This window comes from Giraffa tippelskirchi, chromosome 7 (genome assembly GCF_054371585.1).
Source record: "Giraffa tippelskirchi isolate mGirTip1 chromosome 7, T2T-mGirTip1v1.2.pri, whole genome shotgun sequence".
NCBI classification, from domain to species: Eukaryota; Metazoa; Chordata; class Mammalia; order Artiodactyla; family Giraffidae; genus Giraffa; species Giraffa tippelskirchi.
Window position 1 is genome coordinate 117,428,423 of NC_137281.1, and position 25,804 is coordinate 117,454,226.

At 37.0% G+C, this 25,804-nt stretch overlaps 1 protein-coding gene across 1 annotated transcript in view; it reads right to left on the bottom strand.

The window, feature by feature from the left end:
- The window catches only part of UNC13C (unc-13 homolog C), a 1,717,543-nt gene that overhangs the window by 101,106 nt on the left and 1,590,633 nt on the right, over window positions 1-25,804 (bottom strand). Inside the window, exons 51-54 of the mRNA XM_081513848.1 lie at window positions 23,678-23,774; window positions 22,901-23,044; window positions 14,293-14,370; window positions 10,025-10,102 (exon numbers count right to left, since the gene is read on the bottom strand). Coding sequence (XP_081369974.1) covers window positions 10,025-10,102; window positions 14,293-14,370; window positions 22,901-23,044; window positions 23,678-23,774 — 397 coding nt within the window. The remainder of the gene's footprint in view (window positions 1-10,024; window positions 10,103-14,292; window positions 14,371-22,900; window positions 23,045-23,677; window positions 23,775-25,804) is intronic.

Genomic DNA, 25,804 nt, shown 5'->3' on the forward strand with positions numbered 1-25,804 from the left:
ACCATTAAGTTCTTACTAAAGATACAACTAGTGGGTTGGAAAGTTGAATTTAAACTCTTTAGATAGTTCAGTACAAACTACTGAAAAATAAAGGCTTCCTATGGAAGAAGTTATGGAGAAGACAATGGCACCCCACTCCAGTACTCTTGCCTGGGAAGTCCCGTGGATGGAGTAGCCTGGTAGGCTGCAGTCCACAGGGTCGAAGTTAAGGGTCTTTAGTGGAAATTTTATTCCTTTTCCACAGTGTTCATTACTATCTCATTTCCTTTCTCTTTTCTACAGGCTGCTAAACTGCCCTTTCTCATGTTCAGCTCATTAGCGTTAGGGTTCTATTATTTGCTCATTGAAAGAAATGTAGATTAGGAAGGTCCCCTGGCCCTTATCTTTACCGTGTTCAAAATCTGGTCATTAGTCTTGTGGGTGTCACACCCTTGTAAAGATTTTTTTGCAGAAAATCCTTCAGTAAATGTGAACTTCACCGCTATTTGTATAAAAAAATGAAATGTAGAATGTTATTCAACTCGAGTTTCTTTTTTTGCATTTTGTTTCCATCAAATATCCTGGTCTATCTTCAGTTCTTCCATTATTATTTTTATTACTCCAATGTATAAATCATACTTAAATAGCATTTATATTAACATAAAATGTAAACAAACATAAAAGAAAAGCCCAACTTATTTGTAACTACTTTCTAATTGACATCTAGCTAGTATCTTTTTCTTCTCTTGACCTTCAAACTGCACAATATAAATGTAACATTAATTGCCTTTTTATCTCTTAAATATTTATTAATCCTTTATAGTGTGGTTTTGGCTCTGGATACTCCACCGAAATATTCCCATATCACCAATGATCTCTTAATTGCTAAGACCAGTGACTTTATTTATCCTACTCAGACTGCATTCACACTGTTGTTTACTCTCTCTTTCAACCTCTTTATTTCCTTGCTTCTCCAAAGACTACCTTCTTCTAGATTTCCTATTTTTTCTGCCTATTTGTCTATCTCTTTGGTTGACTGCTCTTCTTCTGTATATTCATTATATATTAATGCCTTCAATTTTTCCTTCTTAGTCCTCTTTTTTCCACTCTATATTCCCTTCTTGAGCCATCACATTTATGCCCATGGTTTCAATTCCCATCTCTATGCTAATGATTTCCAAACCATCACCAACAGCTGTTAACAGGATGCCTGAGCATATTCTCTCCTATTCACCTTTTCCACTTTGATGATCTCAAGCTCAACCTATCAAAAAGAGAACTTGTTACCTGCCCAACCTTAGTTTCTCTCTCTTCTTATTGTCTCTGATTTGATTGATAGCATGTAATCATTTAAGGCAGAATTCTGAGAGCCATCTTTGACTCTTCTCTGCTTTCTTCCTTCCATATTTACTTGAATATCAAATATGACTGATAACGTTTATGAAATGTTTTCTCCATCTGTCCTAGCCTCTTTATTTTCTGATGCAGAATTTTTCTCCTCCAAGCTATGTTGCAATCATCTCTAGGTTGTTTGCTGTTTTCTCACTTCTATTCCATCCTCCTAACTGTTCATAGAGTTGTTTTAAAAAAGCCAAAATCTGACCATGGCACCTGCTGACCCCTCTACTGACTTTCAACCAGGCAAGTGCTTCAAGGAATTTCTTACAGCCTTATCTGGACTCTTGCTATTTCTTTTATTTTGACAAGATCACTTTTCTTCAGTCCTTCTACTTGACCAGAATTTATCCATCCTAAAGTACCTAGGTCAACTGAAAATAGATGATTGGGGAATCAGTGAAAATTCCCTAGTGAATTCAGCAGGAAATTGCTCTCCTTAAAATGCTCTAAATCACTTTCTAGAGCTATAGCATTTGGCATGGATACTATGGTATGTTGTCAGAAATAAAAGAACACATGGTTCTCTCCATTGCAAAAAAAATTATGCCCTAGATCTACCAATGCAACTCTGTCTTTACTTTCTTTTTTTATTCCTCATATGAGAGAACCTCCCCAAGAACTTATAAGATTGTTTTCAGAAATAGACTATGATATTTTTGTGCCATTTTGTGCCAGATGTGAATGAACTGTTATGCTAGAGGTATCAATTATATAAATTCATGTTCCTAACTTCTTGCTTTCAAAAAGTGGAAGAACATGAGTAGCTGTCTCACATCCTAATTAAGGAGAATATGCAGTAAAACCAACTGTCACTGTGCTTCAAATCAACTAAATATCTTTGAGACATGTTAAGTTAGGTTCTTCAGACTAGACAACTGAAGGGAAAAAATGCCTCATCATGTATAGTTCATTCAGTGTAGTTTTGAGTCAGTGAATATATGGCAAATTGTTATTTTTTTCTATTTCTATTTCTCTGAAGTTTTTAAAAATACCTTCAAGCCTTATATGAGAGACATGACATTCTTTTAAAACTTTTTTTTTTCCTTTTCACCTGTGATACCATATATTAACCTTATACTCTATGGATTGCTATCAAGGTTCTTTTCCTTATAATTACAGATTGTTAGACTAGAATGAACCTCAGAAATCCAATAGTCCAGTTCTTTCTTTCTTATGGATGGGGATAATCAAGGTCTAGATGATGTGTCATTCACTTAACACATTTGGAGGCCACAGAAGGATGAAAAAGCAATCTAAGAAACTACATTCTTTTACGAAATTCTCTGACTATGGTCATTAAAAAGACAAACAAGCACAATAACTTGACTGGGAAGGAATATGGGGCTTATTAGCTCTACCTATTGGCTGACTATGAATCGGGACAGAGTAGGGATGTCAGGAATAGAAGAAATGAGACACAAGCTTTATGTTCAGATTTTTTTCTATAAAGACTGTTTGCCCTGTCTCACTCCGTCTTTGCCTTTCAGTTGTTCACAATACTGAATCTCACCACTGTTCAGTAGTGTGAATAGAGTCTGTTCAATCAACTGAACTGAGGACCTGTCAGAGTCAGCAGAATGCGTTCAGTGAGCCATCTGCATGAGATGCCTGACAGCCACTCTGCCAAGTAGAAGAGGGACAATTGGCTGGATTAACGAATTCAAGTTTTACTAAGTTTCTGCATTGATTTATGGCTCATTAATGCAGTCATAAACAATTGCAAGGAGTCCACAACAGGACAACAAAATAGGTCTATTACAGAAAATGGCAATTAAAGTAGTTAAAGTAAAACTCGGTTTCTCTCCCTTCTGGCGATGGCTTGCATACTCTTCCCTGAAGTTTTCTTAAAGTTCAGAAGAAGTTTAGTTTAAAAGATGCTCAGTAGCACAGGGGTGACCCTGTGCTCTCTGGAGAATGAGCTGGGAAATGAGGTTAACAAGAAGAACCTGCTTGGGTCTGGATTTTATTTTGACATGGATCTTCCACCCAGAAGCCTCTCAACCTCCAAGGGAGCACCTTTCCTTAATATTGCCAGCTTTGCAGTTAGCTGAACTTTATGTAGTAGTAGTGCTAGAATCAATCATATTTATTAAATCGCCTCAATGTGATTTGCTCTTTTGGCCCTCATTATTCTCTTAGTTTTCTATTAATTCCAATTTATTAACTCTAATTGCAGAGTGGTTAGGAGGAGAAAGAAACCAGGCAGTATCTTCAGGCTGCCAAAATACAGGGCCAGCACTTAAAATTCAAGTCTTCCATTCTTGAAGCTAGAAATACCTGCTTCCTTTTACTGAATTCAGCCAAATACATCTCACCTTTGAGTTTTTTTTTTTTTTTTTTTTCACCTTTGAGTTTTATTTACACAATAATAAGCTAGTTTGAGTTGATTCTTTGAATTACTGTGGGATAAGATGTAACAATTACAACTCTCCTTTGAAACCTATTTGCAAGTTTAGAAACGGGGATTCCCCTAATAAACCTTATCTTTGTAATTGTTCTGACTTCCCTAATAAATTCAAAGTTTTCTGAGGGTGGGGGTCTACATTTTATTAATTATTGTACCTCTGTAGTCTAGTAAAAATATACAGCTCGTAACAGGTGTTCAGCAAATCAATAATTTGATGAATAAATTAATGAAGGAGTACATTCTTCTTCCTGTTCAGCAAGCTCTTATCTCTGATTTTCTTGAGGGAGTCAGCCCCAAGGGTAAGAGGCACTGAAAGTGGTCCCGGCAGAACAGGAGGCTTTTGTCTTCTAAGAATCCCTTTCACTGAGCCCAACAGGGAGCTCTGCTCTGACTGTTGTTTTACAAGGATTCACGCCTCCTTAGAAGGTCCTTGACAGCAAGAGCAGTTATTTAAATATCTTTATTTCCTATCTCAACGCCCGGCATCCTACAGAAAATAGACACCAGTAGACACTTCAACTACATGGGAAGAACTTGGCAAATTTGCTTTAGGAAATAGTTTGGAACTAACAGGAAGACATAATATGACTAGCTAAAATTGACTATTATCTCATGACATCTAGTACCTACTTCAATAATTTTATTTTCTACTTTATTTTGTACTTCTGAAAAAGAGAAATCATGGATGGCTTTTCATTTAACGTATTAACTAGAGAGTTGTATCTGTTTACATTGAGAAAAGGTGAGACAAGATCAGAAACCTGAACATAAAGTTTTTAGCCTCTTTACAACTATAACACCTCCTTTAATAAAATTATATATAAAATGTAAGCACAGAAGTCCAGAGTTTTAAAAATGCTGGATATTTGTATAAGACTGCAAGTGAGTCCTCCAGTACTCTTGCCTGGAAAATCCCATGGATGGAGGAGCCTGGTAGGCTACAGTCCATGGGGTCGCTAAGGGTCGGACATGACTGAGCGACTTCACTTTCACTTTTCCCTTTCATGCACTGGAGAAGGAAATGGCAACCCACTCCAGTATTCTTGCCTGGAGAATCCCAGGGATGGCGGAGCCTGGTGGGCTGCCATCTATGGGGTCGCACAGAGTTGGACACGACTGAAGCGACTTAGCAGCAGCAGCAGCAGCAAGTTAGTCACCTATATTTTGAGATTATTACATTCTTTAATCCAAACACTCCCTGCCTATTGCATGCTGTCTCAAGATCTGTTCAGATACACTGAGTCTAATGTGTTCTCAAAATTCAATGTATTTTAAGTAGGTGGGTTAGGAGTCAGGCACAGATAAGGCATAAGGGTATTCTGAGCCATTTCCTAAGTATCCTGTAACTATCCTAAAAGCAAAGAGTATTAATTCTTAAAATGTGGTCTCCTAACCAGTAGCATCAGCATCACATGGGAATTTGTTAGAGATACAAGTCACATGGCCCAACTCCAGATCTACTGAGTTGAATAGTCTAGGATGGAATTCAGCAATGTGTGTTATAATTAGCTCTCTGGGTGGTTCTCATACCTGCTAATGTTCAAAAACTACTGGCATGAAGTATTACTTCCCTGAAAGCAGTGGTCTTCAACCCCTGTAGCCCAGAAAGTATGAAAGAACATTGTTAAGTGAAATAGAAGTCAATTTCTATCCTCTCTGATCAGAGGTTGCTTAGCTGAAGGCTGCTGTCAGTATGGCTAGTAAGTTTTACAATGAATTTCAATCAGCTACATGTGTTCACTTTTAGACAGTCAGATTCAGTTTCTAATTGATACATCAAATTCATCATTAAAAAATGAAAAGCAACATAGTTTGCATCTCTATAACAAAAGACAATTAAGTTGCTCATTAAAATATATACATTTTTAGGATAGGTGGATTATGTCCCTGATTCCCAGCCCTCTTCAGGAAAATTTAACAAGGTAAGATGAGTCAAGAGATTTAATCCTTCTGAGACATATCAATAACAGTAACGTTGCTGTAACACCTACTTGGTCTGCTCCGTGGTCAGCAGAATGAGAGAATTTAGCTAAGTAAATACCTGCCCTCCATTTCCCCTAAATGTATTAATAATAGCTAACTTCTAGAATTTGAAGCATGATTAACAGGATAGCAGGCCTATGAATAATTATAGATTCTACTATTCAAGATTATTTTATCATCGCAATATTGTGAAGGAGTAATGCACCCTCTGCTTACACAGCATGGTCATAATTCTTCTAAACCAATTACCAAAATGCAAGTTAATAACCAATATCTCATAACTTTCTGGAAGGAAATTAAATTTGGGATTATCTGATTTTCTTTTTCATGTACTTGTGCAAATCAGATTGCAGATCAAGCAACTATAACTAAGTCCCTTCTGTAGACTGTAGCAATATGTTTTTATGAAAAATTGAATATAGACTAAGTATTTGTTTGCAATTGATATATGCTGAGTTATTTTCATGACAAAATTAAGCTATTAAAATGATATATACAAAAATATATGTTTTATTTTTGAGCTATTTGAACTATTATAGAAAGAAAGCCCCAGAAAGATAAAACAATTGTTAATGACTACATGAAAATTATTACCTGGCATTCTGATGATTGTTTTGCTGTTAGTGTTACACAGGGACAAGTAATGCCATATGGGAATTGTGGTGTAAATGATTTAACTTCTAGCTCAAATCAGTCCCTACCACAGTTTGGTTATTTTATCTGTTTTACTATAGTGATTCATAAAACTGTATGAACATAAAAAATCACCTGGGATGTACTTAAAAAAAAAAAAAAAGACAGACTCTGGGCCTCATTCCTAAAGGATATATTTGCTTCATAGTTTATGTGAATTTTTAAAATTCCTGTTTTCTAGAGTAATCAGAGAGTCATCAAGCCAAAACATGCTCTCTTAATTTGTATGCAGACTGTAAGAGACTATACGAGAAGAAATTTAGTAGTTGCTCTTCTGATTCTTTTTTCTAAATAGGGCCTTGAAAAAGAATGTGCCTACAGGACCCACAGGGTACTGTAGGACTGCTCAAGTGGCTGTATTTGGAGCTAGTGTCAACAGCATGACCCCCAAGACTGTCAAAGCATTAGGCAATGTTTCCATCTTGGACTCCACACAGAGAGTGAATAAAAATAAATAAATAAATAAAAGGTTTTAAACACACTTTCTGTTTCCAGGAGAAAAAGAGATTGACCCTGCAAAGAAAGAGCAACTGCCCCAACAGTGGCTGGGTCAAAGCAACAGAGAGCTACAGCGTCATGCAACCAGGCCTGCAAGTGGCCGGCACTTTACAGATGGTCTGAGAGGCCAGCCATGCTATTGTCAGAAGCCATCTAATGGACACATGGCATCAAAAACTATTTTGAGTAAATTCACAAGCAATCATTTGCTAATTAGTTTTCTGTAGCAAGAAGTGCACATCCTAGTACAGATGGTGGGGCACAGAGTAACAAGAAACTCTTAGAAGAAGGATAAAATCTAGTTTAGAAAGTTTTCCTTAGCAAATAGTTGAGGTTTTATAACCAGTCCCACTGTGAGGAAACAACTGGGAATTGGCAATAGTACAAACACACTGTATTATCATTAAAGGCCACCAAACATGCCTATATTAAGTGCTGTATATACTTTGCGTATCAAAGGGCAAATTTGTTTTTCCCAATAAAATCCTTTTTCATCTTTATGAAAGACTCAAGCTAAGGAACCATTTAAATATTGCCATATAGATAACTAGAATGAAAGGACTCTATTATTTTGAGGTTCTGGAGGCTCACTGTAGCAATCAGCAACTCTAATATCATTCTCTATTAAGATAGATACTTTCTCTTTGGGAGGCTGCCTGTTACTCTCAGACTTGGGTTCAAGTCAAGCTTCTTTCTCACATTTCCTCAACCCCTACACAAAGCTGGCATGGCCTGCCTAAAGATTTTTCTTGGCAGCACAGGATGAAAATAGAAAAGAAAAACAGAAAAGAAACTTCATAGAAAGGGAGACAGAAGAAACACAAAAAGAGGGTAAAGAGAGGGAGGGAAGGGAGAAAAAAATATTTAAATTAGGAAAAGACAGGAGCTAGGGTCAATGCTGTCCCTCTAAATAATTCCATTTTTAGGAGCTAGACATTCATTTATTTAATTGATTTTCACTTGAAATTTTGCATGAGGAGTTTAACAATTGGCACTGCAAGAGTTATAAAGGGAGAAGGCACCCAGCTCAGCTCATCTTCCATCATTTTCTCCAATACAGTTCTGTGATACAGTCACAGATCTGCAACTCAATTTATCACACAAAAACCTGTACATTTCAAATGGGCAATTTTATCTGAAACAAGCAGTCAATTTTGGTTGGTGAACAAACCACCCCGCAGCTTTTTTGGTTAGCAGGTGGCTTGGCCCACACAGTTTCTTTTAAATACAGGCATAATTTGTCTGGTTAACATTCAGCTCAGCACTATATCTCTCACAGAGTTCAACCACAAAATAGTAATGATATAGTAGCAGCATTAGGAGAAATTTCTGGAAATGTGGCATTTCAAATATAACTTTATCCTCAAATGATTTGTGGTCTTTAAAATTCACTAAAGAAAGAGAGAATTTCCCACAAAAAAAAATCAGCATTTTCTTCACTACTTTTCAAAACAGTAAGTGGACTTAAAGTCTGAATATAAAACATCACTAAATTGAAAAGGGAATCTACAGCTATGAGCTCCAAGTGCTCACCTGATTCAGCAAAAGAATTTTAAAAATGAGATTGATGCCCTCAAACCAGGCAAAAACCATTACCACACTTTGGGGAAAGAAGCCTTATTTTATGTAAACTAGACTGAGAAAGCAGTGGCAGCATAGCTCAGAAAAGTTCATTTTTGAAGTTTTGTACCTTCATCCATGTATCCTGGTGCTTCTTACTTGTAGAATGCTAAATAGTTCATTTCTCTAAAGACTGAGGCTCGAGAATAATGAAAAAGACGTTGAGGTGAAAATGTATACATGTCTTTATGGGATTAAAACAAACATCATGTGTGAAGTGGGGGCAGTTGGATAAACTGGGAGATTGGGATGGACATATACACACTATTGATACTCTGTATAAAATAGATAACTAATGAGAGCGTACAATATAAAACAGAGAACTTCACTCAGTGCTCTGTGGTAACCTAAATGGGAAGGAATTCCAAAAGAGAGGGTATATATGTATAGGTATAGCTGATCACTTTGCTGTATAGCACAAGCTAACACAACATCATAAAGCAACTCTACTCCAATTAAAAAAAATAAACCATCTTCAGCCTTATCAATTTAGAAATGAATGACACCTTGGCTTTGAAATCAAATCTAGCTTTACATACATCTCATGCAATTACCACAATGATTAGGAACTGTGTAAATAAAACTGTAAAAAAAAAAATATCCCCTCATCCTAGCCGCCCTCGGGATTGATTTACAGAGTAAGTGGTGGGAGAGTGACAGCTGCATGACCTTTCCTTGCGGCACCGTCTCCAGTCCTCAAGCCCCCAGATGTTCATGTTGGTTTGTGAAATACAAGACTGTGGCAGCTCAAGGAGGCAGGTGCCCAGCTAATATTTCACGGTCTGCCTGATCCAAACAAGCAAATGAGAACAAGTAGGAAGTGCAATGGTCTTTGGATTTGGAGGGCAAACAGCCAGGTAAAGGATGAGATGCTTACTATCACAAACCTCATAAAAGAATCTTTCTCCTTCCTTCTTCTGCTCATGGAATTGCAAGTCAGAGATGTTAGACAAAGACACAACACATTACAGACACAGTACACAACACAGTTTTGGCAGAGATTTTTGAGATGTGAAAAATAAACCAGTGATACATCAAAAACCACTAGTGCCACAAAGCACACTGCAGAAGAAAATCAGTATTAAGTTGACATTGCACAGAAGAGTAAAAGGCATCTGCAATGGTGGATCTTTACAGATCATTAGCATATACATAAATATATTTAATTGTGCATATATGATTAAATATATACACACACACACACTACAAAAAGTTATTGACCCATCTTCCTTCTCCTAGTCACACTTCTGATGTACTTACTGAATTATTCTGTTGTGGATAATGATCACTTTAGCTGTTAATAGTATTTTAGATTGTTAGCATTTCCTGTTCTGCAGTGAACCCATGTGAAAACTTGATCATGTCACTTTCCGGAGCAAAGACATATATACTGCTAATGATCTCTAAGGAGATATTTAGCAAATGTAGGCATACAAATGTACTCACCTCTTTTCCTCCCATGGATTCAAACATTTTTTCTAGCTGAATCCGCAATTGTTGAATATTGTTCATCAATATACAGGGCTTTAAATAAAACAAACAAAACAAGAAATTTATTAAATTACTGAATGGGTTGGCCTTCAATGTAATAATATACAGCCATCACCAAAATCCTATTCTACTTGGCAAATAGAACAATTATGCCACTTTAAGATTATACTTTTTAAACAGTTAATCATAGAAGAAGGAATATATAACCACTTTGAGCAATGGAATTTAATACTGTACTTAGTAAACCATTGGAGACTTATTACTAGAATTGATTTACCCTGAGCAGTGTGGCATTTTATACTTCAAAATTAACCAAATTCATTTTTTTTAAAGATTTAAGAAAAACAAATAAGTTTAAACTATCCTATTGTTTCACTGTTTCAAAAGCTAAAACATCATCTAAGTTTCAAAAATGAAAAAAAAAACAACCCTTTCAGAAACCTTTAATAAATTCTTACTATCGCTAAAGTCCACACTCTGGTATTGAAGGCCCTTAGTTATACAGCTCCAAACCATGTTTTTCTTCTCATCTCCCTCTACTATATTATGATGAACTCTCAGTTCCAAGAGGCTTATTCCCCACCAAACGCCTGTGCTTTCCAGGCTTGGTGGCTTGGCTTGGCTTAGCTTGTGGGCCTTTCACTTGAATCTCTTCTATTTGAGTCGAATCCATCATTCAGGTTAGGGCCTTCATTTTCCCAGACTGTATCCTTTTGCCACTCACTTGACATTTGTTTTATTTAACTTCACAACTGAGTTGCTTTTGACTGTCTTGCCAGCTGACCTTAAAAGCGCTGTATGCACTGCTGTGTCTTTTTCTGCTTTCTCTTCCAGAGTACTGCATAGAGCCTCACGCATAATACCTGCTTTAAAAATGTTCCTTGACTTCTTTTCAAGGAGGCAGAGATATAACAATAACATAAAGATGTAAAGCTTTGTGAAAGGGCTAGATGTGTTCTCAGAATAGTTGAAATTAATTTATAACAGAATTCAGCATAGTTATGGAATAACTTAACATTTGCTACATGCTGATTCTGAAGAACCAGCATATCAGGGGAAGAAACGAGTCAAAGAAAGGAAAATGGATATGCCTTCCAAGGTGCTGGGAAATGAGCCAATAACGAATCAGAGAGAAACCTGCAAAGGACTTCTAGGACATCAGAGAGGTGTTAGTGCTCATCAGTGGAAAGATTTTATCATTGTTTTAACCACATTACACACCTTTGAAGAACTTTCTACTTGACTCTTAAAGTGACCACATCCTAACTTGAATTTACAAAAACAATTTAGAACTTCTATTCTCTTAATTTCAGGCACTTAAATATTTTATTTTTATGACACAGATTTATCTCCTATAGATTCTGTTCAGTAAGCTGAATCACAGTATTCTATGAATTGATTTGGATTGCCAGTTGAGAGTCTCTGGATCCAGGTCTAGTCCTTTCTGTAGCATATATGATCAAATTTTCAGGATTTCAGATTCTTAACCCAGTGTCAACAAACTGAACCAAAAGAGCTTTATCCACTAGGGGATGGGGTCATTGGGTATTTTTTTCTTTTTCATTGCAGAGGGGAAAGAACTAAGGAAGAGCACAGCTCTTAATGAGAAGCAGGAAGACTCCATGGGTAAAGGTTGTATCACCCTGCTTTCCATGGTTCTAAGTTAGCTGGGTAGACTCTGATTATTTGATATTAGCATTCAAGCTTATCTCTTTTTTTGACATACATAATATTATGGACTTAGGTTCTAGCTTTACACATTAAACCAACTCCAAGCCTTCTTAATGAAATAATTTCCAATGGAAGAGAGCTACTAAAAAGCAAAATGAACAAAGACACTTGGGCTCACTTGGCATAGATTGCTATTGACCTGAGTAAGGACACATGTAAAAAAAGAGATGCAGTTATCCAGAGGGAGATAAAAATAAATATGAGACATTCCTCTTTGATTAAACTTCCACTGACCTTGACATGTTCAAATTTCAATTTTACTGAATCAATTTATCAAATCACTACTGAGAATTGAATTACACAACTCTACCTTAAACTTAATCAGGAGACAGCTTTTACTTACTTCTCTAGTAAACGAACAACAAATAAACAATTAAAATACCCACAGTAAAGGGAACATTAACCTGATTTCACTAGTTGGTTGTGACCCCAAGGACTGTAGCCTACCAGGCTCCTCCGTCCATGGAATTTTCCAGGCAAGAGTACTGGAGTGGGTTGCCATTTCCTTCTCCAGCAGACCTTCCTGACCCGGGGATCGAACCTGGGTCTCCCACATTGCCAGCAGACCCTTTACCATCTGAGCCACCAGGGAAGCCCTGTATATTTTTTAAGATCCCACCAAATTATGTTTCTGAGTTGAAAAAGATTTTAAAAATAAATCAAGTAATTCTGATTTAGATAATATTGGTTTGCTATAATGTGGAATGTGGAAGAATGGATTAAAAACTTGTGACCCATTCCAAATTCAAAATGTCACAGAAGAAAAAAAAATTATTCTGTCACAGATATTTTGTTTAACTGTCATCTTTAATTCTGAGCCCCTGGGAAAGCAAATATCATGGTCATCTCTTAGGTGTCTCTCTTTAAAAGTTTCTAGTGCTATTTGCAGATAAAATGGGAATATTGTCGTAAGTATATGGAGAAAACAAAAAATAATTTTCAATGTTCTTGATATTTAAAGATATTTAAAAATTTATATCTGTAACAACAGTGATACTTACACATACAAATGTGCAAAAGCACTTCTTTAATCTATCTTAGCTGAAAGCTTAAACTAAGTAGCTGACTGATATCCTTTTATGGAAAAGCTAAAATAACACTTGGCATTTAAATGAAAGTCTAAGACTGATCAAGACATCAGTAATTAGGAAAGAAAAGCCTTAAGGAAGTAAAAGTAAGCTTGTGTGATATAATATTTCAATGATTTTTTTCTTTATAAAAATTTCATTTTGAAAAGTATAAAATATAAAGAAAACTACAGAGGATAATATAATGCTTATTTATATTTTTCATATTAAAAAATAAACTATAAATGTCAAAACATAAAGTAGAAATCTGCAGGGGCTTTTTAAAGCTATTTTTCCTTTCTGAATGACAGGAATCGGCCTTGATAATTCATAGCCACCTTTCAAAATCTTCAATTTTGATACCAAGGAAGTCAGAATCTTTTCTGAAATTATCTGACACTGTTTTGATTTTTGACATATTACTTTTCAGCTGTATTATAAATTTAATTATAACTAGATGCTTTCAATAAATAAATACTCTATCTTATCTATTAGAATATTTGTAATCAGTGGCAATTAGAAATCACTGCTGAGCCATCCAGGCATTTCAATAAAATTTCTGGACAGCATTTTCACTTAAGGGAAAGGAGAATCTTCTGGGACCCTCAAGAATCATTAGGGCTGACTTATCTTAATGAGCTGTCAGCAAGAGGTCAATGAGGTTTCAGCAAGAATTCTCTTTAAGATTTGCCAGATAGTGGGAACTCATTTTTTGACAGAGAAAAAAACCCGATTTTTCTCTTCAAAAATCTAGTACTGACTTTTAAAATATTTTTCAATGTTTTAAAAAATTCTTATAATGCTACCAACATATTTCTCCTAAAATTATTATGGTGAATAGAAAGATTTTACCTTCCACCATAAAATAACATTGATTGTATTCCAAAATTACTTTTGGTTTATCTTACTTCTCTTTATTCCTTTCATTAATCTGTAATATTGGCTTAGATTTTATCAACATTTGTCAATCATCCAAAAAATAAGAGGGTCAGTTAATAATTCAGAGTATAGATCAGTATCACTCCTTACTTTAACCATTCTTTTCAAGTTATTTGAAAACTAAAAGAATAAATTATACTCATTTTGGTATGGATGCCAAAACTACACTATTTGGTGTGAACATTGAACTTTTTAAGTTCTAGGTCCCAGCTCCACTGTTTACAATGACCTGGGTTTTCAACTGTTTTTATGAGTCTTACTCCTTATTGTCATGGGAAAACACAAGCTGACTGGCATTGAGATGCTCTCAACCTTCCTCTGAATTCTATTTTATACCAGTTCAGGACTACTAGAAAGCTTTCTAACAGTCTCCTGAGATCTCTATTTTTATCATCTATATGAAAACAGAAAGAAAGCAGGTTCCCTTGCTTACTTATATCAGTTCTCAATTGAGGACTATTTAAAAATAGAGACATTTTTACTTACCACATTTTCCTTATCACAGTATGAACTGAAATCACTTGATACAATTGCAGCATACTGAAGTAGTACTTTATTGATGGTCTAGGAAAAAAAAAATTGTGAAATGTATTTAGGTAAGTAAAACTTTATATGAACATATATATCTACATATGTATCTATCCCCACAAACACACACAATCCAGGTTATGTTAATCAGAAAACTTCAGAAGACTTTTTCAGATGAACAAGGGTCACATGTGTGCTCAGTTGCTCAGTCATTTCTGACTCTCTCTGATCTCATGGACTGCAGCCCACCAGGCTACTTTGTCCATGGAATTTCTCAGGCAAGAATACTGGAGTGGGTTGCCATTTCCTTCTCCAGGGGATCTTCCCAACCCAGGGATGGAACTGGAGTCTCCTGCATTGGCGGGCAGATTCTTTTAACCACTGACCTGGGAAGCCAAACAAGGGCCATAGTAGTGACTAAATCTACCTTTGCCAAAAGTAGGATTTCAAACTTATGTTTAGATGACAGTTTGTAATATTTCTGAGTACATTTGGAAGATAGTCCACATGCACCCATTCTATTTTAATACAACCAGCTACATCACAAAATGATTTATTTCTAACTTAACTTAAGACTCAGGAGGTATACTGTTTGGTGGTACCTCCTCTATGCTTGGATACTTATTACCTAATGCCCCCAATGACTTTTTTCTTTTTCTGAATGATTGACACTTTATGCTTTCATTATCTGGCATGATTTTTAGTTCCCATCCCCCCTTCACCCCAACACACCACACACACACACACACACACACAACTTTACCATAACAAAATTCCTTGTGGTGGTTCTTTTTTTCAACTTTCTACAATATTCCTGAATTACGAGTGGGGTCAGAACATACCCATATGTGTCACTTAGCAGTGAATATTTTCAATGATACAGAGCCTTACTAATAACAAAGAACACCTCTTAAGACCTAAATTTCAGCTTTCGTTGCATCACAGTATCTATTAATTTACCATTAATATAGTAAGTATATTTATTGATGCAATATTTGCTAGAAATACTAAAAATAATCTTCCCCTCCTTGGCCTTTTTAATCCTAATTCCACATTTTCCTTCTCTATCTAATAACTCTTACTGAGCCTAAGGATGCCCTCTGCTTCCATTAACTATGCAGAAAAAGGGAAAATGAACAAATTTTGTTAGTTGCATTTTGTTTTAATTACTTAAAAAGATATTGATGTGTTTGCAGGCTACTGCTATTACTTACAGAGTTTGAATTATTTTATGTCCAAAGGGGACATGATTTTCTTAGAAGAGAGAAGGCAACAAAAGCAGTAAATAGAGATCATCTGTTTTCATAGAAAAGCAAAGACACAAAAGCTTTTTTATGTACAACACATTCTTCTGAATTTTCTTTGTGACTCAAAATCAACTTGGGGAGATAGTCCAAGGAGTTAAGCTGAAGGAGAGATGTATAATCTGCAGACCTGAAATCACAGAACGTGACTATGAACTCATTTTATAGACTTTAAAAATCACAATGAAAACCTGAAACCTGAAATTAAGGCTAACAGGCAGAAAGAAAATCAATAGTTCATGGAAAGAAAAGAAAGCATTGTTGCTCAGTCATGTCCGACTCTTTGCTACCCTATAGACAGTAGCCTGCCAGGGTCTGCTGTCCTTAGTATTCTCCAGGCAAGAATACTGGAGTGGATTGCCATTCCCTTCTCCAAGGGATCTTCCCAACCCAGGGATAGAATCCAGGTCTCCAGCACTTCATGCAGATTCTTTACCAACTGAGCCACCAAAAGTGAAAAGATGCATCAATTTAAATAGAAAAGTTGGCTTTGAAAAATATAACATCTTATCAAGAAGTAGACTAACAAATCTAGGAAAACAGGTGGTGGATCAGACTGAAGTATTTTCTAAATGCATCTGTTCAAATTTTATTTTAGACTTCATGTTGAAAATTACTTTGGGACTTACCTAACGAGTGCTGATTTACTCATACATTATGAACACTTCTCTCAGTTTACAGGTTCTTATGACAGTGTCAACTGCAGGAATCAATTTACTATATTGCAAAATTAAAAACCAACAGAAGCCTGCCTTTAGGAGCTTGTTGCATCTCAGACTATCATGTGTTCAAGATGCATCTCAGACTATCACGTGTTCAAGATTTAGTTTGGGCAGGGGAATCCAGCCGACCATTTCTGATTATTCTCAGCGTCTCCACATGGTCTAATTCTTGCCTCTGCTTCATAGGAATTATGAAGTAATGCGCTTGAATTCCAGCTGGGAGGCAACTGATCCTAGGATCTCACATCTAATAACCTACAAATGCCGGAGGGTTTGCAAGTCAGGATAGGTTGCATTTAAGGAAAAGGGCTTTGTCATGTACAATGTAGTTTAAGGCCTTGTGCTCACAGAATTGTCGGTACACTGGCTATAACAATATCCATTTATTTGTGAGTATACAAAGTACACCTAAATGTGTTCATGTACATTTCAGGGGCAACTTCAATGTCATTCTAATTTATTCAACAAAGAAAAATCACTATCAGACATTTCTTAATTAATACTAGTGAATAACAGCTGAACCTTGAACAACCAGAGGGTTAGGGACACCAACTCTCTGCACAGTGAAAAACTGACTTGTAGATTACAGTGAAAGTGTTAGTTGCTCAGTCTTGTCCAACTCCTTGACACCCCATGGACTATAACCTGCCAGGCTCTTCTGTCTATGAAATTCTCCAGGCAAGAATACTGGAGTGGGTAGCCATTCCCTTCTCCAAGGGATCTTCTCAACCCAGGGATCGAACCTGGGTCTTCTGCATTGCAGCGGATCCTTTACTGTCTGAGCCACCTGTATTCACAGTTCATCCATATCCCTGGATTCAACTAACCACATATCATATAGTACTGTAGTATTTACTATTTAAAAACTGGACTCTCAAAGTTCAAACCCATGTTGTTCAAGAGTCTACTGTAGTTAGTTAAGACATATCTGTCTCAAGCATTGTTCCAACATCATCATAAGCATCACCTAGGGACTTGTTGGAAATAAATAAATAAATAAATTCCTTGATCCAGGACTTCCCTGGTGGTGCAGTGGATAGGAGTCCACCTGACAATGTGGGGAACACGGGTTCAATCCCTGGTCTTGGAAGATTCCACATGTAGCAAAGCAACTAAGACCATGTGCCACAACTACCAAAGCCCATGTACCCTAGAACATGTGCTCCACAACAAGAGAAGCTACTGCAGCAAAGAGTAGCTCTGGCTCACCACAACTAGAGAGAAAGCCCTTGCAAAGCAACAAAGACCTAGTGAAGTCAAAAAATTAAATCAATTAAAAAAATTCACTGGTCCAGTCCCAGGTCTACTGAGTCAGCAATTCTGGGGTTTGTTATTGTTTACTCACTAAGTCATGTCTGATGCTTTGTGACCCCATCAACTGTAGTCCACAAAGCTCCTCTGTCCCTAGGATTTCCCAGGCAAGAATACTGGAGTGGGTTGTAGAAGTAGACTAAATATCCTGTCAATACTACCAGGAGGGACATCTAGGAGTATACTGTTACAATCAGGAAGACAAGAACCTGGACCAAATCCATCTCTGCAGTCACATTTTATGCATGGAGCTTTACAGTATCAGAGCAACATAGAGGACAAGAAGACTGCAGTATTTGTTAAGTGGCACTAGTGATGCCACTTCAGTGCTTCACACATTGTATTTTAATGTATCCAACATAAGATAGAATTCCCTAGGGATGCCTAGGTTTGGCTTAAAGGATAAACATGAATGGTGAGATTTTGTTCTTCAACTTACTAACTGATTTCTGATAACACTGGAATGTGAAGGTAATATAGATTGGTGGATGAAAGTGTTCCTTTCATATCATTTCTAGTCTTCTCTGCATTGTTTAAACCTTCTGAGCTTGTTTTGTCATATTAAAATTAGGAAAAATAATTGTATGTATCTCTTGAGGTGGTTGTAAAGAATAAGTGAGACAATACATGTAAAGTGATTAGCACACAGTGGTGCTCAATGAATTATCATTATTATTTTTAAACTTAGGATTAGGTTCCCAGATCACAAGGAATATGTGTGTCTCATTCACCATAATATTGCCAACTCTTAGCTAGGAGTCAATTAACATTTGTTGATTTGTTTTTAAGTAGTACTGAAAATATTACTTGATTGTTCTTTAAACTGAACTACCCATATTTGTCAAGAGCAACAAGACAGCCATAGGAATATTCTCCAACCATGTGCCCATTTTCCCACTCATCACAGCTCCTGAATGTACCTGCTATGGAATTTAAAGCATTTGCTTGGTACCTGATTCAGTCTTTCATATGCTTTAGTGAAAACAAATCATGTTTTTAAGATCCAGTTGACAGTGCTAACTCCTCTTAAATGTCTGAAGACATCATTAATGTGTCTTTCCTCCAGGGGATGGTTTAAATCAGTCCATGTCCCAGAAAGATAATAGGATTTCAGTATTTCTTGATACAAGAATCCCAATCCTAAGAAGGATAGGGTTTTCAAGACCAATGGTCACAGCTGATGAAATAAAACAAACTTCAGTAGTCTGCAGTTCCTGTGAAATAGCTAATTAGATTAACCACAAAGTCCCATTTTTTAAATAATCATGCTACTAAAAGTTTATTTTTCCATGAAGGTTGCCAATTTCTATTTTCCTGGAAAATATTTTTCATTGCTTGTGATAATTCATCTCCCTATGATAGTAACTGGTTAGTATTGAATGTCCATGGGTTAAAAGTGCCTTTATTTCACTGAAATTATTTTACTGTGCCAATAAAAACTCACCTTTCCTCAGTGACACATGCAGGCTAATTCTTTTCCTCTTGCTTTAGACAGTCCTTCCACTCCAGGCTTCTTTGTCCCCATCTTACATAACCTGACTACTCTGTGAATTCTAGATACTTTTGTAATATGTGCAATTCTTATCTGATCCTGCTTCCACTACAGAGTTTCAGAAATAGCATGTGACATACTTTTAAAAACACCTCCCTAATGACCCTATTTCATTCTTTTCTTGGCAGTCATCCAGAACACAGCTGCTAGTCAAGAAAAGACTTCGAGAATTTTTCAGAATAATTCTCCTGCAGAATTCACTGCAGATTTCCCCATAGTGGGCAATTGGAATTAGCTGCTCAAGAAAGTTGCAATAAATGATTTTTAACTATTATCTCTAAAATTGGGAGGTTACCTTAGTCTTCCTAGTTAGCAGATATAAAAACTGGAGTTCAAAGTATTTCATGGCAGACAAATATTTTAAAACATTTTAGGCCGACAGCTGCTTGTCTGCCTAAAAGCCTTCATGGGCTCCTCATTTTTTACTAAAGAAATTCAGCCACTTTGCCTGCTCTTTAAGACTGTTTACGACACGAGTCTAACATTCCAACTGTAGTTCCACAGCCCTCTATAAATCTTATGCTCTTTCTTTAGTGGGACCTCTCAAGCTAGAAGTCTGAGTCACAGAATAGTGGAGGACGACACAGATTCTCTATTGAGCAAGCTCTGCCCAGGCTCCTCTGAGTCCCCTTCTCAAATGGGCCTTAACCTTGGCTTATAAAGACTTAAACAAAACAGTAGCAAAATTTCTAAGAGTTCAAAGACACACCTCTTGGATGATCCCACATCCCTAAAAGTGCCTGCCTGACAAAACCCAAGGCTGCCAAAAGATTTACCATTTATGCTAGCCAACACCTGAAGATAGGGTCCTGTCTCCCAGCCTCTGGGGAAGGGCAGGGGCCTAACTTCAATAAGTACCAGTTAGCAAACTAGGTGGGCTTCCCATGGATCAAGCCCCTCTCCTGCTCTTTGAGCCCCTGCTTGCGCTCTCCCTGTTCCTGCATTCTGCCTCTGAAACACCCAGTAATGGCTGTACAAATCAAAACAGTCTGTTTTAGTCTGGACTCTCCCCCATTGCAGTAGTTTATTACTGATTAAAATCTGTCCTTACCAGTTTGACTAGTGTATCTGGCTTTGTTCATTTACTTATTTATTTATTTATTTTTACCAAAGGCTGAAGTTTGGTGAGCAGGAAGTCAATCTTTGTTGTGTTAAATCATACAGTTTCTTGGTTTACTAGTTACCTCAGCATAAATTAACTGTCCTACTACAGTTAATAAAGACGCTGAAGCCCTTTCCTAATCCATTTGTCAGTGAACAAGACTTACACTTTTCTAAGAACCAGAGCCAAAGACAGGGTCTGCCTCATGCCTTGCATTCACAAAGGATCTCAAACTTAGACTTTATGTGATAATGCAAATGAAGTAATCTCCCTTTGTGTTTGTATCTGTGGTTAAAAGCAGTGGCATGGTAAACATGTACATCCTTTATAGGCTGAACTGTGTCCCCTCGAAGTTTATTTGTTGAAACACTAACTTCCAGTATCTCAGAATATGAATGTATTTGGAGACAGGATCTTTCAAGAAGTGAGTTAGTTAAAATAAGGCCAACAATGTGAGCTCTAATCCAATATGATTGGTGTCTTTCTACGAAGAGAAAATTTAGACACACATAGAAACAAATGGTAACTCACTCCATATTCTTGCCTGGAAAATTCCATGGACAGGGAAGCCTGGAGGACTATCATCCACAGGGTCACAAAGAGTCAGACAGGACTGAGCAACTGAGTGTGCACAGACACACAAAGGGTGTATGTACACAAAGGAGAGACTGTGTCTGGATACACCAAGGTAGTCAATTGCTAGAGTCAAGAGAGTGGCCTCAGAACAAAGCAAACATTATGACACTCTGATCTTGAATGCATTACAGTAGTTTCCAGAACTGAGAGATAATTTCTACTGTTTACATCATCATTCTGTGGTATTTTATTTAAGGCAACCCTGGAAAATTAATACATCTTAAATATTGTAAACAAATTCACTGAGTTTTGGCCTTTATTTTTTAACATTACACACACACACGCACACACACACGCACACACACACACACACACACACACTCACATGGCCTTTTTCAACCTCTGAGATACCCTGATTATAGCATTTGACTTTTTCATAGCTGTCTACAGATTTGGCCATCTCATGATAAGTTTTCTAAAGTTAGAGATTGTGCTTATTCATGACTACATCTCTGAAAGTGGCTGGTAAAGTGTGCAGGTGAGGCAATGAGTAAGCCCTTGTCAAATAAACAGCCAAGACCTCCACCATTATCCAACCACAGGGCCATCAGGCATAGGATTGTGTAGGTTCTCGCCCTCCGTCCTTACATTTGTTGTATAACTACTCTGATTCAAAATGTCCAGATATTTACTATTTCTTAAATAGTTCAGAAGATTAAGTCTAAACTTCTCAACCTGGGAAGCAGAGCTTTTCAAGATCTGGACACATCTTCACTCTCCCAACCTTTGCGTCTCCCAGAACAGATCTTTTTTTTTTTTCTTTTTTGCCAGATTGTTTCTCCCTGTTCTTCACATGCCAAGTTCAGCTTTTCCTATCTGTTTGTTCCTGCTATTCCCATGGCTTACGATACTTCTCCAACATTACCTTTTTAGGCTGAATGAGCCCTCTTTTCACAGGGAAACTTTGTCTATTTTAGTTCTCATTAGTTTTCCTTCTGCTCAACTTATTGTGGATTCCACTGTTGTTGAGATTGAATTGTCCCTCTTCATGAATATCCCTCTTCATGCTACCTTCCAATTAGCTCATGTCAAGTGGTCTTGATTATCTATCTGTCTATCTATCTGTCTGTCTGTCTTTAAGATCTGAAGGACAGAGACAGCATCTTTTAGTTCTTATATTTCCCTTGAAACTTTTGTAAAGTAGTAAGTACTTTATAAGCCTTCTTAGACAATAAGAGGAGAAAGAGGTCTTAAGAGAAATCTGGTTGCTCAAAATCAACTAACAAAAGCCTATTCATAAAAATCAAGGGAACTGCTCAGACTCACACTATAGTTATTGGCTGATTTGAAATTAGAACTCAATTTTCATTACTCCAAGTTCAACATATTTTGTACTACAGTGTATTACTGCTAAAAAAACAGAAAAAAAACTTGCCATTTGAATATGAAATTCCAAGATTTGTTTTCTGCTACAAAGCTGAAATGTAAATTAATTTGGCCACCCATAGTAGTCTCATCAATTACAAATGACTGAGTCATTTATGTGAATAATAACTTGATTTTTTAAGATGATAAATCTATATTTAAGAAACAAGAAGGGCAAAAAGACAGTCAGATGATAAACTTGAAACAGTCTTTTTTTGCTGGGATTAGAAAATTAAATTGGGGTAGTGGTCAGACAAGACTAATACTATAAAATAACAACATTTTTCAGATTTTGTGCAGGAAAATAATAACATGCCATAGTCCTTGGTGGCTCAGTGGTAAAGAATCCACCTGCAATGCAGAAGACCTGGGTTTGATCCTTGGGTCGGGATGATGCCCTGGAGAAAGGAATGCAACTCACTCCAGTACTCTTGTATGGAGACCTCCATGGACAGAGGAGCCTGGTGGGCTACAGCCCATGGGGTCGCAAAGAGTTGGACATGATCTGAGTGACTAACACATACACACACATACATTGTCCCAGCGAAGAAAGGATTCATTTCATTTAACCTACCTTTGCAAATCTTCTCATTAAGTGAGATAACGCTTCAGGATTGGGGCATTCCAGTTTTTTAATAATCTCAAAGCTCTGATTAAGCTGAGCGAAGACATCAACCACGGAGCAAGAGAAGAGCGCATGATCAGATGTCTGTTGGAACTGAGGAGAGAGATGAAACCATTCCCGAAGCATGTTAGATGGACTGTGGAAAGAATCTTCATTATTTCTCAAAACGACTCAATCTCCTATATCATGTGCCTTCATTTCCCAGTAAGAAAATGCTTGTTCATTTTAAAATCATTCATCTCCTTTTCTGAAAAGTATAGTAAAACTAGTATCATGGGGCAGGTTACTATTAATTGAATTGGGGGAGTGGTTTTTTTCAATTTCTCATTCCCCACAGGCATTAGGATGGTTTAGCAAGCTGATTGTGACTCGAGACATTTGATTTACTCTAGAGGGATTGGGAGGGTGTCTGTCCTTAATCTTGGAATCCTGGAAAGGTTCCAGAGCAATGGGGAAGCTTTGTATAAGCCTACTGAACTTGTAAATTCAGGCCAATTCAAGGAGTAAAGAATCTTGGGGCAAAAGGGTGATTGATTTTTTTTTTTTTTTAAAGCAATTCCCTAGGTGTCTTATCAGACTTCAAAATTGTGTTTTAATTATATTTTGGTAACTAGAGGATTAAAATAAATGTTAATTAATAATAATAAATCTAACAATTCCCATTAGCTTAAAAGTGAGAAGTGTGAATGAATCTCAATAAGCAATCTGAAAGTTATTTAAACTCACTCCATCTTTTTTGTCTCTTCCTAGGGCTCCATGTAGGAACTCCATTGACACATCTTCATTTTCATCTAGCCACTGCATGACAAAAGGTTCAAACCACCTGAAAAAAATTCATATTATGACATACTATAAAAGTTGTCATTCACACACAATGAACAGTAAATGCAGTATTGCTTTTTTCTTATCTGAGAGTAATTCAGGACCAAAAACCTCTTTTCATTCTCTTTTTCTAGTCCTGCTACCTTGAAGACCTTTATCTTCACTTCTTATATATATCCCCTTCTCGGAATTCCCTGGCAGTCCAGTGGTTAGGAGTCTGAGCTGCCACTGCAGGGCCATGGGTTCGATCCCTGACTGGGGATCTAAGATCCTGCATGCTGTGCAGGGCGGCCAATATCTATCTATCTAGCCTTCCCTTTTACCTTCAGTCCCATCTTTTCTCTTGACCCTTCTCATGTTGTTTCATGACTAGTTCTCAATTCCCACTCTATGATTCTCTCTACAATTCAAAATCCTGTAAAGCGTAGATCTTGTATGCTGTGTGCCCCATTGTGTCGTTCTCTCATTTCTCAGGGCTTTGCCATCTGGCTTTCATCTACCACAACTCGTCTCCTGTAACTGATCCTGCAGGCTCACCTTTAAATTGTAATGATCTGCAATCAACCTGCAGTTGGGTTTTGTGAATGGTCTAAGTTTCAAAGTTCTTTTTTCCATATGGGTGTACAATGGATGTACAGTTGTCTAGGACCATTTATTTACAAGGTCATCCTTACCCCCACTGCTCTGAGTTGGCATCTTTGATGCAAATCAATTAACAGCAACGAGTGGATTTGTCTTCAGACTACTTTATTTCATTCGTCTATTTGTCACACACAACACTATACAATAATAACTAGCTTTTGAATACGTCTTGACAACTGATAGTGCAGTTCTCCGACTTTTTTACTTCCACTTCAAGGTTGCTGTGGCTAGTCTTGGCCCTTTGTATTTCTATGTACTACATTTTTTTGAACAAACTTGTCAATCTGCACAAAAAGAGCTGCTGCACTCCTTATGGAATTGTATTGCATCAATGAAGGGAGAACTACCATCTTTACAATAATGCATCTTGTAAGGAATATTGTATATTTTTATTGAGTACATCTTAAGTATCTCTCAGTAATAGTTTATAGTTGCCTGAATAGAGGGCATGCGCATCTTTCACACAAGTCTTTATCATGGTTTTAATGTCATTTAAATGGTATTGTGTATATGTAATTTTCTAATTGTGGCTATCATATAGAAATTCAATGAACTTACTACACTCACATTTTAGATTCTATTAGTTTTCCCATAGTTTCTTTTGAATTTTCTAGATGTATAATTCGGAGAAGGCAATGGCACCCCACCCCAGTACTCTTGCCTGGAAAAATCCCATGGATGGAGGAGCCTGGTAGGCTGCAGTCCATGGGGTCACTAGGAGTCGGAGATGACTGAGCGACTTCACTTTCACTTTTCACTTTCCACTTACATGCATTGGAGAAGGAAATGGCAACCCACTCCAGTGTTCTTGCCTGGAGAATCCCAGGGACGGGGGAGCCTGGTGGGCTGCTGTCTATGGGGTCGTGCAGAGTCGGACACGACTGAAGCGACTTAGCAGCAGCAGCAGCAGCAGCAGATGTATAATTATGTCATAAAAACATATTGACAGCATCATTATATGCTTTTACAGTTGTTAGACTTTTCTCTTGTCTTACTGTACTGCCTGGGACTTCTAACACAATGTTAAATAAAAGTGATGTTATCAGTTATCAGTTTTGTTCTTTTTTAAAAATTTCATTTTGTAGAAATATAGTTGATTTACAATGTTGTATTAATTTCTACTGTACAGTAAAGTGATTTAGGTATATATATATACGTGTGTGTGTGTGTGTGTGTTCAGTCATGTCTGACTCTTTACAACTCCATGGACTGTAGCCTGCCAGGCTCCTCTGTCCATGGAATTTTCCAGGCAAGAATACTGGAGTGGGTAGCCATTTCCTCCTTCAGGGGATCTTCCCAACTCAGGGATTGAACCCATGTCTCTTGTGTCTCCTGCACTGGCAGGTGGATTCTTTACCAGTGCACCACCTAGGAAGCCATATATATATA